Source organism: Balaenoptera ricei, chromosome X, assembly GCF_028023285.1.
Source record: "Balaenoptera ricei isolate mBalRic1 chromosome X, mBalRic1.hap2, whole genome shotgun sequence".
NCBI classification, from domain to species: domain Eukaryota; kingdom Metazoa; phylum Chordata; class Mammalia; order Artiodactyla; family Balaenopteridae; genus Balaenoptera; species Balaenoptera ricei.
In genome coordinates this window covers 16,494,697-16,508,417 of record NC_082660.1, presented here as the reverse complement: position 1 = coordinate 16,508,417, position 13,721 = coordinate 16,494,697, and the positions used below count along the sequence as shown (strand labels likewise).

The 13,721-nt window shown below is 46.2% G+C and overlaps 1 protein-coding gene across 3 annotated transcripts in view; it reads left to right on the top strand.

Annotated features, from left to right (window-relative positions):
- The first annotated feature begins 587 nt into the window (after positions 1–587).
- The window catches only part of MAP3K15 (mitogen-activated protein kinase kinase kinase 15), a 148,331-nt gene continuing 135,197 nt past the window's right edge, over positions 588–13,721 (top strand). For 2 of the 3 annotated variants that reach the window (XM_059911660.1, XM_059911656.1), the window contains exon 1: positions 588–1,128. In XM_059911660.1, coding sequence (XP_059767643.1) covers positions 768–1,128 — 361 coding nt within the window. In that variant the 5' untranslated portion in view covers positions 588–767. The remainder of the gene's footprint in view (positions 1,129–13,721) is intronic. The other variant, XM_059911657.1, reaches the window with a different exon arrangement.

Sequence of the window (13,721 nt, the reverse complement as noted above, 5' to 3'; positions counted from 1 at the left end):
CTAAAATCGTGAGGTGGGTAAGATCCAGAGTAAAGAGCCCTTTGGGTTCACAGCATTTCTTAGATCCGGCAGGCAGGCTACTTGGAGTCTATTTTCCAGGCCAACAAAATTTGATGCTGGTGCATCACGGTGCTTTTGTCAAGGTCACAGTGAAAGTCAGGACAAGCGGGTCTCCAGGGCATGAGCTCAGGAGGGCCATGCTCTTGGCAACTGGGGACAAGGAGTACAAACTCAGAGGTATTTTCAATAAGCATCTTCTCATCTCGATTCTGCGTTAACACTACATCTGTATTTAGTTTGGAATTGAAGATTTACAACCAACCGGCGCTTTGAAAGAGCTTTTACTCTGCTTGAAAAGCCTCAAATTGTTTTGAGGAAAAAAATGGGACTCCTAAGGCTGGAGGGACGGCAACAGCAGCAAAACCCTGAAATTCGTGAATCCGCCCTTCTTAGGGCGCTGTCCGTGGGAGGCGGCAGGGGGCGCCCTGCGGGCTCCTGCCCCGCCGCCCTTCCCAGACCTTCCCCCGCCCTCCGCTCGCCCTGACGTCCCCAGCCCCCGCCCCTCCCTCCCGAGCCTTCAAAGGGCGCTCGGGGGCTGCGGGGCTGGAGCTTCTGCGTGCAGCCGAGGGGCGCCGCCGCCTGCACGTCGCGGGGCCACCGGCGGGCGCTGGGTCCCCCAGTTCCCTTCCCGCGTCGCAGGAGCAGGTGCCACAGCCGCCGGCCGCTCGCGCGGAGGTGGGACAAGGAAGGGCGCGCAGGGCCGCCACATGGAGAGCGGCGGCGGGGCTCCCCCGGCTGGGGCGCTCGGGGCGGCGGCCGAGTCGGCACAGTGCCCGCTGCCGCCGGGGGACGAGGGCGCGGCGGGGCCGGCGTGGCCGCTGGAGCCCGAGGGGGCGGCCGAGGGCGAGGGTGCTGGAGGCGAGGGCGGGGGCGGGCCGCGGCGGGCTCTGCGGGCAGTGTACGTGCGCGGCGAGAGCCCCCAGGGCGGCGCGGCCGGCGGCCCCGAGGAGGGGGCGCGGCGTTGCTTGCTGCGGGCCTGCGAGGCCGAGGGCGCCCACCTCACCTCCGTGCCCTTCGGGAAGCTCGACTTTGGGGAGACAGCCGTGCTCGACGCCTTCTACGACGCAGGTGAGGCGGGTGACCCCTTTCGCCCCCATCCCGCTCCTCCCAGTTTTCCTTATCTTCGCCCACGCCGCCGAAGCACCAGCTCCTCCTCCCCCATCCTAGCACCGGCTGACTCTTTCGACAGGACCGCCCCACCTTTTGGGGAGGGGAGAGTAGGTAGCCTTGTACCCTTTTACAGATAAGAAAACAGAGGCCCCTTCAGTTTTCTTAAACATCAGATGATCCAAGAAACAGCCTATAACCCAGTCGAGGCTGAGTTCCCCGACCCCCGCTAGTTATTCAACTGTTACTTTCTCACTCCTGTGGGTCCCAACCCTGGCTACACGTTAGAATCACCTGGGGGAGCTTTTCAAACTCCTAATGCCCAGACTGTATCCCAGACCAATGACATGACAATCTGAGGCCTCAGGATTGTCGAATGCTTCCCACATGATTCCATTTTGCAGTCAAGAGTGGGTAATGGTCTATTACAGTGGGGGAGGGGGATGGGGGGAGGGGGCGTCTCTTAGAAATGCCCTGGTGTTCTTTTGCGCACTTAACACAGATTAACAGTGGGGCTGTGCTCTACTACCAGTTTGACAGATATATGTTATCCTGTAATGCACAAACATTCCCGGCTTCAGGATCTCTTCCGTTGCTGGAACGGGACCCTCAGCTCACTGTAATAAGTGTGCCAGGAGAACCCAGCCTTAAATCAGTACTTTTGGTTGGCACGAGTTCCTCCAGGTGTGGAACAGATTGTTGCTTGGCTGTTTTCCTTACCAAACCTTTGGAAGCTATGTGACAAGCCTCTGGTACTTGGGTGATATTCACAAGCATTGTGAGACAGTAGTTCACCTGGGACACCCTGTGCCTTGGTTTCTCCACTGGTCAAACAGGAGTAACATGCCTGCCCTAACCCCAAAAGCTCGTGAGACGGTAAATGGCGCCGGCCACACCGTGCTGGTGAGATGGTAAGCTAGCTTTATTACCATCCATTCTTTGCCCGGATCTGTTTTCTGCAGAGCAAATCCTCCCCAGCTGGAAGGGGGGTGGGGTAGCGGGCTTGTTCAAACAAGTGGCTGCTGGGCCTTTGAAAACACTCCCCGGATGTTTCTGACCACTCAGAGTAGACTCTTCAGCGCAACATCTTTTTTAGAAAAGTTGTTCAGGAGCCCATTTCACCTGGAACCACTCGGTTTTCTCGACTTCTGTTCATTCTCTGCTGAAAATGGAGTTTGAACAGACTCTTCTCTGAATGGTTAAATGTCCATTTGGCCATTAGGCACAGCTGTAGCCTCCTGCCTGCTGGTGCCGACTCTGATAATTGGCGTGCAGTGGCTTTGCTTCTCTGGGGTGTGTGTGTGTGTGTAAAACAAGCCTTCATCTACTACCAGGACCCCTTCCTTCTGGTTGGGTGTGAAGGTTCATTCAGGCAGAAATCTTGGGCTTTCAATTCCAGAGCTACACGAAGAACGCATGGCCTTTTCTTGTTCTGGGTCCTGATTGCCTAGGATTTTCAGCTGCAGTATGTACCTCCTTTGGTTGACCTTGGCCTGGTCTTGAATAAATCATTTTTCAGTACATCATCATAACTAATAAGCTCTTTTCATAGGTTTGACAAACAAGATACGAAACTCCAAGAAGTCGGTTCGTGGATTTAAACAGGCACTGCGCCCCCACCCCTGATCTCTGCCATTCACAGCTTTTTGGTGTCTCCGCCAAAAAGATATAAATCTGTCACTTTGGCTTTTTTGTAAAAGTGCTACAACCTTGCTCTCCAAGAACTATTGAACTGTCCCAGGTGTGTTTCGGGGGGGGGGGGGGAGGGGGAGGGGATCGTCGGTGTGAAATTTAAGCACTTCCTATCTCCTGTTGTCATGATAAGTCAAGGCTGGGTTGGATGGTGTTTTCCATCTCCTTGTGCAGTTTTATGTGGTCCTTTGTGGGTCTGAATAGGAGGTTATGTGTCACCAGTGCCTGGGTGATTTGATGGGCTGCAGGAGAGCCACCAACCCATGCAAGGGGGCACGCGGGCACTGCTGTGAAAGAAAACCGCCGTAAGCCATGAGGGCTGAGGAGCAGCTCATTGGCTTTTTTTTAAAAAAAAATTATGGTAAAATGTACGTAACATAAAATTTGCTGTTGAGACCATTCTTAAGTGTGGATTTCAGAGGCATTAAGTACTGTCGCACTGCTGTGCAGTCATCACCACTATCCACTTCCAGAACTTTTTCATCATCCCAAACAGAATCTCTGTACCCCTTAATAACTTGCCACTCCTCACTCCCCCAGCCCCTGGTACCCACTGTCCTACCGTCTGTCTCTATGAATTTGACTACTCTAGATGCCTCATATAAGTGGAATCATACAGTATTTGTCTTTCTGTGACTGGCTTCTTTCACTTAGCGTGATGTCTTAGGCTATGGTGAATAATGCTGTAATGACCATGGGTGGATAAATTTCTGTTCAAGTCTCTGCTTTCACATTTTTGGGTGTATACCTGGACGTGGAATTACTGGGTCAAACGGTATTCTGTGTTTAATTTTTTGAGGGACGTTCTTTTTACTTTTAGCAGAGGTGGGGTGCCTTTGGCCCATAGAAGGTCCTGGTTTTTTGTTTGTTTCTTTTGGGGTTTTTTTTGTTTTTTTGTTTTTTTGTTTTTTTTTTAACATCCAGCATCCATCCTCACAGATGAGAGTCTCGAATTCAGTAAAGCTATCAAATTCAGCAAGTGAGGGTCAATCACTCGGTTACTTCTAGGATTTGGAGAACAAAACATCTCTTTTTTTTGTTTTTTTAGAGGAAACCGCCTCTTCTGGATATGCCTTGGCGCCTTTTGTTGAGGTGCCCATTTCTCTACTTGAACAGAATTCATAGTCACGACTTTAGCTGGTGCACTGTGTGTGTTGGGTGTGTTTGCACAGAGCAGCCTCTTCTGCTTCCTCAGGTGCATGCTGTGTCTCCCTCCTGGAGGGTCTCAGTGCTTGTGAATGTATGGAAAACTCGGACATCCTACAGGAAGGAAACCTGGGTAACTCTGTCTCATGCTTTCCCAAACATTTTGACCACAGAAACTATTCTCCCAGGATGCTGTAGTTGAATACACTTATTGTGGTTATTGAGTTAGCTATTAACTGCTCCAATGACAAGAACAGCCCCTTTGATCAGGCCCTGGGGCTCAGGTGAGCTTCCCATACCTGATGTGCCTCGCTCTGCCTGCCCTCCCTCCTCTCTGAACCGCATGTACATGCTACTTTCCTGACTCGGGGGCCCTGCTTCTGATTTTTTTCTTCAGCTATGTTCACAGTGATTTTAAACGTTGGGAGGTATTGCCACCTGCAACAGGAAATCCTTGCATTTCCTGAACATTGATTAAAAGACCAAGACATCAGTCTCCAGGTTAGTTATTTGACTTTGCTCTGTCCTGAAGATTCCCCTTTTCTGGCAAGAGTCATTTGGAGGATACGAAGTGTGGCAGAGGTGGCTAGGTGGTCAGGAGACCGATGCTCCTAGTTGTTGCTGGGAAGCAGGGACTACGTTTTCCAGCACCCTTTGAGTCTGTGTGGGCCATATAACTAGTTCTGGCCAGTGAAATGTGAGTATTAGTGATGTCTATCACTTTGGGCCAAGGCGTTGGCATATCTGTAGATCTTCTAATACTCTCTAATCCCTTTCTGTGGTCTCCGTGGGGCCCTTGGAGGCTGGCTGTAGATGATGGCAGTGGCACATGATGGAAGGTACCTGGATCCCTGAACCACTCTTTTGAGGATAGCTGTTGGACCAGGATCATCCACTTTGGATTTTGCATAAGCAAGAGAGAAGCTTTTATTGAGTCAGGCTCCTAAGGCTTGGGGGTGGTTTTTATAGTGGTAAGAGAGTGCAACTTGGGTTATGAAAATATAGCCCAACTGCTAGCAAGTTGTCTCCTAGGGCATGCCTTTCCAAGAGAAAGTCAGGTCCTGTATCATCTCATGTAATGGACTGTCATTGGTAATAATATATGCCAGTCGTGGGGCCCCTCACTATGCTGCTGTGGGCCAAGAAAATGGAATGGAAATGCTTGGGCCATCAGGTTCATACCAGCCATGGGAGGAGACATTCTAGCTTCTTCCCTGGTTTCACTGGTTTTGGAGGCTAGGTAATTTTTTCCTTTTGTATTAAATGATACTGGAGTGATTCTGTTAGTTTTTATCCAACAGTAATATTGGGATTTTTGCAACAAAAAAGGATATATAATGGTTTAAAATAAGGCCAGCTCTAGTTCCATTCTCTGCCCTTCATGTGGGTTGTGTCTCGCTTCACCTTCTAAGATGTTATTCATGGATTCTTCGTTCGCTTGATGCGTTGTGTGGCATAGAGCGTGCCCACCAGGCTTCCGTAGAGTCTGCCACGTTGCCTAATCTCCTTTGCAGTTAGCTGGGGTTCTTTGGACGAGTGCTGGCCAATGAAATGTGAGCAGCATCAACAAGTGTCACTTTGAAAGCGACTGAGAGTTAGATGATACGCCGCCTCCATCTCTCTTTGCCTCTGTCATGGCAAACTTGAAGGTTGTGTGTTCAAGATGGCAGTTAAGCCCCTGAAATTTGGGGGATTTGTCTGATGTGGCAGCATAACCTAGCTCATTCTGACTAATATAGCTTGCTGTGCATTCTGCTAGAAATGCCTGAATGTATCTCTCAGCTGACTTTAATGGGCTTAATCCACAGGTGCATTGGCTCCTGCTTAAGAAAGAGACTTAGCCACTGGACCACCAGGGAAGACCCTAAGACTCCACACTCCCAATGCAGGGGGACCAGGTTCAATCCCTGGTCAGGGAACTAGATCCTGCAGGCTACAACTAAAAAGGTTCCGCATGCCGCAACTAAGACCCGGCGCAGCCCAATAAATAAATAAATATTTTTTTAAAAAAGAGAGAGAGGGAGAGAGAGACTTAAAGATGCCTTAAGACTTCTAATAATTTGGTGCATACTCTTTCCTCACCATTCTGGAAAATGCATGAAGTTCCAAGGAAGACAGTCCTGTGGACACATGGCTGTGGTGGTTGTAGAATGCACGTTTTGTGTGCCATCTATATACATGGTCGGGAGACTGGCCAAATCTATCAATATTTCCAGCAGAATGTAAGGGCAATAGTTAGACATTGCCTTCCCTTATGTAAGTAAACTTTGGTGAGTGAAATCATCAATTTAGCAGCTCAAGTCAGAAACCCAGGAGTCATTCTTGACTCCACACTCTCCCTCACTGCCAAATCCAGCCTGTTGCTTCCAGATGGTTCTCAAACCTGCTTCCCTTCTCTCTACCAGGGAAGTTTGCTTCTGTCATGGCAAACTTGAAGGTTGTGTGTTCCAGATGGCAGTTAAGCCCCTGAAATTTGGGGGATTTGTCTGATGTGGCAGCACAGCCTAGCTCGTCCTGACTAATACAGCTTGCTGTGCATTCTGCTAGAAATGCCTGCCACCCTCTTGGTCCAAGCATTGGCTTCTCTCCTCCAGCTCACTGTCAGCAGCTTGGTAACTGGTCTTTCAAGGTTGGGCCAATCTCGGTGCACTCCAGTCCATGTCATCTGCTTAGAAGCCACCGTATGCTGGCACCCTCTGCCACCTGGCAGTCCTCCTCTGCCCAAAGCTCCTTCAGCCTTCACATCTCAGGTCTTCAAGGAAGCCCTCACGAACTTCTCCCACCCCCTCGTCAGTTGTACGCACACTGTGGTTTTCTTTCCTAGCAAGTAACACAATTGTGATTAAATAATTATTGATTTAACGATTGATCTTCTGCCAGTGAACTCTTCGATGGCAGGGAGCCAGATGCAGTTTTCTTTGCTACCCTTTGAGTGTTTCCTAGGAATATGTATCCAGCTCCTTTTTAGAATAACTCTCAGTGGACACAGATGACACTTGGTTTCTCCTGTCGAGATGAAGCAAAATTTGTTGGGGACCCTCAAAAGGAAATCAGAATGTGGTTTCCTCTAGAAACCAAGTTGAAAATGGTGGCCAGGCATAGTGCGATTGTGATTTTATTAAACAATAAGATACATCCTAACGACACATTTCTGGGTGGTACATATCTAATAGAAGAGACTAGAAGAACTCACACCGGACACACTGGAATGGAAACAGTGGTTTGGATTGTGTGCTGGGCAGACTGGTTCTTGTTGTTTGTCCACATGTTCTATAATGTTTATTTTCTATGATACAAATGTGATTTTATTTCAAGCAAGTGCGGTAGGAGATTAAAGATGGGGCTGTAAATCAGAAGCCTTCTCCCACTCTTCCTGTCTCCCTGCCGGCCGGCTCAGGCCCAGGCAACAATGACTGTACACCCAGGGGCCCGTGCACACGAGCCCCTGGCCGGACCTCAGCTGTCCTCTGCTGCACGTGGCTGCTGGCTTGCCCAGAGGGGCCCTTCCCTGAGCCTCCTTCCTTTTGAACCACTTTTACTGCTACTGACTCAGCATTGAGCCTGGAACTTTCCTCAACTCTTAGTCACGTGAACTTGCTGATGAGAGAAGCATTGCACCTGTAGCATTGAATTGAGGCATTGCTGTTGGAGCCTTGAGTGCATAGAGTGGGTAGATAGATATTTGTGGACTGGCCCGCTGCATTACTGGCTGTATATTATTTGTTATGCGGGAAAATGTATGTTCAGTTCCCAACCATCAACTTACAGATGTATTTTGGGAATACAAGCCATAAACTATCTTTTAAAGCCTTCTAAGTATCAGGCTTTGAGATAGGTGCCATTTAAATCCCGATCAGACAGTGTAGGCGGGAGAGGACTGAACTCTTGAAAAGCAAGCTGGAAAACTTCCTGTTTCCCAGTCCCTTGAACAGGTTTTGAGCTATTGGGTGTGACAGGGCTTGGCAAAAATGCCTGGCGGTTATAGGGGCTTGGTTGGTGGTGGGGAGTTGTAGAGCAGAAAGGAGTCAAGCGGCAGACCTTGGCAGGAAGCAGAGTTCACTCAGGAGTTGGGGCTGCGGGAGGGCAGCCCAGGGGCCAGGCAGAACTGGACACGGAGGGGCAGGGGGAGAGTGGGAGCATTCAACGTAGATGATTCTTCTCTTCAATTTTTTTATTATGGAAAATTTCAAGCATGTGCATTACGCAGCTTCAACAATTATTAACATTCTGCCATCTTTATTTCTTCTTGACCTCTACCCGCTCCCCACCCCGTACTTGATTATACTTTTCAACATTGTTAGTGTAAAAATGTATATACATTGAAGTGCAACAAATCTTAGTTGTACAACTTTGAGAAACGACTAAACCTAGGTAAGCAAATCCTATCACAATATAGTTTCCATCTGCCCAGAAAGTTCCCTTATGACCCCTCCCACTCATTCCCCTTTCCACTCCCATTCCTGGCCCCGGGCGATGACTCTTAGGCTGTCACTTTAGATTAGATTTGCCTTTTCTAGAGTTTTGTGTAAATGGACTCAGACAGTGTGTACTCTTCAGTGTCTGGCTTCCTTCACTCAGCGTGACTTTTTTGAGATTCATCCGTACTGTTGCTGTTATCAGTAGCTTGTTCCTTTTTAATGCCAAGTACTATTCCATCGCATGAATACATCACAGGTGGTTTAGCCATTCTCCTGTTGAAGGACATTTGGGTTGTTCCCAGTTTGGGGCTATTATAAATAAAGCTACTGTGAACATTTGTATGTAGGTCTTTTTGATGGCAAATGTTTTTTATTCCTCTCGAGTAAATACCTAGGAGTGGAATGGCTGGATCAAAGGGTAGGTGTATGTTAAATTATTTAAGAAATTTCCAAATTTTTTTCAAAGTGGTACCATCTTATATTCCTAGCACTGATGCGCAAGAGTTCCCGTGGCTTCTTGCCCTCACCGCACTTTGTATTGCTGAGCTTTTCTATTTTGGCCCTGCTAGTTGGGGGGTGTGGTGGTTTCTCATTATGGTTTTAAGTCACCTTTCCCTGATGATCAGTGATGTCGAGCACCTTTTCATGTGCTGTTCAGCCATGCAGGCATCTTCCTCTGTGAGATGTCTGTTCAAGCCATTTACCCGTTTAGTTGGGTTGTCAGCTTATTATTGAATTAGGAGAGTTCTTTATGTATTCCGGATTCAAGTGCTTTGTCGGAAGTATACTTTGTGAACATTTGATCCCAGACTGTGGCTTGCTTATTCATCTACTTGTGACATTTGGTGAGCAGAAAATTTTAACTTTGATTAAATCTAATTTAGGCTCTTTTCCTGTTAAGTTTGCCTTCTGTGTCCTGTCTAAGAAATCTGTGCCTACGTCCAGGTTGTGGTTTTGCAGCTCCTCTTCTACGTGTTCTTCTGAAAGATTTATAGTTTTAGCTTTTACATTGAGGGCTGTGATTCATCTCAAATTCAGTTTGACACAGGTGACTTTGGATAAACCAAGCCTGACACCTTGCTTCAAACATCTGGGAGATGGGTCTTGCCCCAGGATGAGTATTCCAGGGACTTGGAGTCTAGCTGGCAGGACCATGGCTGCCTCTCTTTCATCTCACCATCCAGGAACGTATATGAAAGGCAGGTTGTCCTTTAGGCAAATTGCCTTTCTGCCTTCTGGAGTAAAAACTGACAAAACAGATCCGTGATGAAACTTTACCAACATGTGTTCCATCATTGTGTCCCACTGCGCCCAGCAATACGAGTGGCAGAGGGGAAAGGACACTGGCTCTACGGATCAGGTTTTAATTTCTGCCCTGTCATTTATAGGCTGTGTGACCCTGGATAACTTACTTAACATCTCTGACCCCCATTTTAAAAACCTCTAGGTAGAGATTCAAGCAAGTGCCCTGAACTTAGTAAGTGCGCAGTAAAATGTCAGTCCCCCATGTCTTTGCCTTCCTCTTGCTCCCAGCAGTAAACACTCCAGAACCTCAGTATGGAAGGAAATGTGCTCTGTGAAATAGTAAAGACTGGGGGCTCAGATCCTTTGGACGATCATCATGTTGTAGGGTCGTGTTATAGTTCTGCAGTTGGTAAAAAAAAAAATTTTTTTTCCCCTAAGTTTTGAGGTTGGAGATCCATGCTAACTCCATTCCTGGTCCTGTGCTGCAGAAAGGAGGTGAGGAGAAGGCACAAAACCCCGCTTTGTGATGAGCTCTTGATTTTTTCTTTTTATTGAGGTATAGCATATATACAGGAAAGGGTACAGTCTTGTGTACTGCTCTGTGACTTTTCACAAACTGTACACACCGTGTAACCCAGCACCTGGATCAAAAAAGACAAGTGAATGCCGACAGCCCTCAGAGTATGATCGCTTCTGTTTGCCAGCCTGGCCAGGAGTAACAACTATCTGTCTCTAGAGATTTGTTTATTCATATAAATGGAATCATGTAATGCTGGTTCATTGTGACTGTCTTCTTTCACTTAATGTGTTTTCAAGATTCATCCATGTTGTGGCATATATCAGTACTTCATTACTTTTTTTTTTTTAATAGTAATCTTTTATTTATTTATTTATTTTTATATTTATTTTTGGCTGTGTTGGGTCTTCGTTTCTGTGCGAGGGCTTTCTCTAGTTGCGGCAAGCGGGGCCCACTCTTCATCGCAGTGCGCGGGCCTCTCACTATCGCGGCCTCTCTTGTTGCGGAGCACAGGCTCCAGACGCGCAGGCTCAGTAGTTGTGGCTCACGGGCCCAGTTGCTCCGCGGCATGTGGGCTCTTCCCAGACCAGGGCTCGAACCCGTGTCCCCTGCATTGGCAGGCGGACTCTCAACCACTGCGCCACCAGGGAAGCCCCTTCATTACTTTTTTATTGCTGAATAGTATTTTGATGTATGGATACACCACATTGTATTTTTCCATCCTTCCGTTGATGGGGTTATTTCCAGTTTGAGCTGTTGTGAATAATGCTACAAGTTTTTGTGTGGACTTGTGTTTGCATTTCTCTTGGGTATACACCTAGCAGTGGGATTTCTGGGTCATATGGTAACTCTAATGTTCTTTTAAAAGTTCTTTATTGTGATAAAGAAACACATCATAAAATTTACCATCTTAACTGTTTCTAAGTGTGCCGTTCAGTAGTGTGGTACATTCATATTGTTATGTAACCAATCTCCAGAACTTTTTCGTCTTACAAAACGAGAACTCTGTACCCATTAAACCACGATTCCCCACTCTGCCCTTCCCCCAGCTACCAGTAACCACCATTCTACTTTCTGTCTCTGAGTTTGACTACTCTAGGTACGTTTTGTAAGTGGAATCGTACAGTGTTCTGGGTGTGTGTGTGGCTGGCTTTTTTCATTTAGCATAATGTCCTCAAAGTTCATCCATGTTGTAACATGTGTCAGAATTTCCTTCCTTTTTAAGGCTGAATAATATTCTGCTGTATGGATAGACCACATTTTGCTTATCCATTCATCCATTGATGGACACTTGGGTTGCATCCACCTTATATTTAACCTTTTGAGGAACTCCTTTCCAGAAAAATTTTCCAAAGCAGCTGCACCATTTTACATTCCCATCAGCAATGTGTGAGCATTCCAATTTCACCACATCCTCACCAACACTTGTTATTTTCTGTCTTTTTTTTTTTTAATTATAGCCATCCTAGTAGGTTTGAAGTGTTACCCCATTTTGGTTTTGATTTGAATTTCCTTGATGACTAAGGATGTTGAATGTCTTTTCATGTGTTTATTGACCATTTGTATATCTTTGCAGAAATGTCTCTTCAAATCCTTTGTCCTTTTTTTCACTTGGGCTATTTGACATCTTGTTGAGCTGTAAGAATCCTTTATATAATCTGGAGACATAATCCCTTGTCAGATATACGATTTGCAAATATTTTCTCCTGTTCGGTGATTTATCTTTTAACTTTCTTGATGCTGTTCTTTAACGCATGAGTTTTTAATTTTGAAGTCCAATTTATCTGTTTTTATCCCATCTGTGCTGTTTCCTCTAAGTTTTTTTAGTTTCTTATTTATCCTTGCAGTGTTTCTTTATGTCCGTTGTCAGCAAGCTACAACCTGCAAGCTGGCTGCCTTTATTTTGTAACTAAAGTTTTATTGGAACGCATCCATTCTCCTGTGGCCACTTTGGGGCTACAATGGGTGGAGACTGTGTGGCCCACAGAGCCGAAAATATGTACTATCTGGCATTCTTATTCTCCCTTTCTTACTCAAAAGGTACCAGACTAAATACAGTTTAGCCTGGACACCTTTCCAAATCAGAATATGGGAATCTTCCTTATTCCTTTTTATAGCTGAATAGTACTTTATTGGGTGGATGTATCATTGTTTATTCTACCAATACCTTTTTTACGGGTTACTTGGATGTATAGTTTTTTGCTACTAAGCTGCGATGAATAACTTCATACATGGGCCATTTAATACATGTATGGGTGTATTTGTGATTAGGTAGCCAAAAGTGGTATTTGTGAATTAAAGAATAAATGCACCTGTAATTTTGGTAAATAGTGTCAGATTCCTATCTGTGGGTTATACCGTTATCTTTCTTTACAGCCTCACTAACAAAATAGGTTGCCAGTATTTTAGACTCTTGTTAACCTGATGGTTGAGGGATGATATCTAAATTAGTTTTAGTTTGTATTTCTCTTACTCTGAGCGAAGTTGAGCATATTTCCCTTTTTTTCTTAGTGCTATCTATCCATAACCCTCCCCCCTTTTTTCCTATTGGTTTATGGGTCTTTGAGAGAGGGTCTTGATTTCTAGGAGATCTTTCTTTTTTTAAAAAATAAATGTATTTATTTATTAATTTTTGGCTGCATTGGGTCTTCACTGCTGCGTGCGGGCTTTCTCTAGTTGTGGCGAGCGGGGGCTACCCTTCGTTGCAGTGCACGGGCCTCTCATTGCGGTGGCTTCTCTCGTTGCAGAGCACGGGCTCTAGAGCACAGGCTCAGTAGTTGTGGCACACGGGCTTAGTTGCTCCGCGGCATGTGGGATCTTCCCGGACCTGAGCTCAAACCTGTGTCCCCTGCATTGGCAGGCAGACTCCTAACCACTGTGCCACCAGGGAAGTCCCTAGGAGATCTTTCTGCATTTGGGCCTAAACCCTTTGTCTTTTTTCTGTTGTTCAGACTGGATCATTTCTATTGAACCATCTTTAAGTTCACTGACCCTCTGTCATCTCCATTCTTCTTGTGAGCCCCTCTAGTGAGTTTTTTCTTTTGCTTATTAAAATTTTCGTTCCTAAAATTTTCATTTGGCTCTTTAGTTGTTAAGACTTTCTATTTTTTCCATTCTTTTCAGGAGTGTTTACCCTCACTTCTTGGATAATTTTTATAATAACTGCTTTAAAGTCATTGTCAGATAATTCTCATGTCTGTGTCATCTTGTCATTGGAGTCTGTCGACTGTCTTTTCTCATGTGAGTTGAAATTTTCCTGCGTCTTTGAATGCCAAGTAATTTAGGAGCCTATCCTGAGCATTTTGAATATTATGTTATGAGATTCTGGCCCTTGTTTCTATCCTATGGAGTCTGTTGATATTTTTGCTTTAGCAGGCAGTCGGCCTAGTTGTTTCAAGCTGCCAAGGTCCGTTTCAGTTGTGGTGTCAGTTCTGATTTCAAAGCTCTTTTAGTGCTGTTCAGCTTTGTGCTTTCTGGTTTACTGGGGCTCCCTTTTCAGTCCTGTGGCCAGTTATTCCATTCGACCTCACACTTCC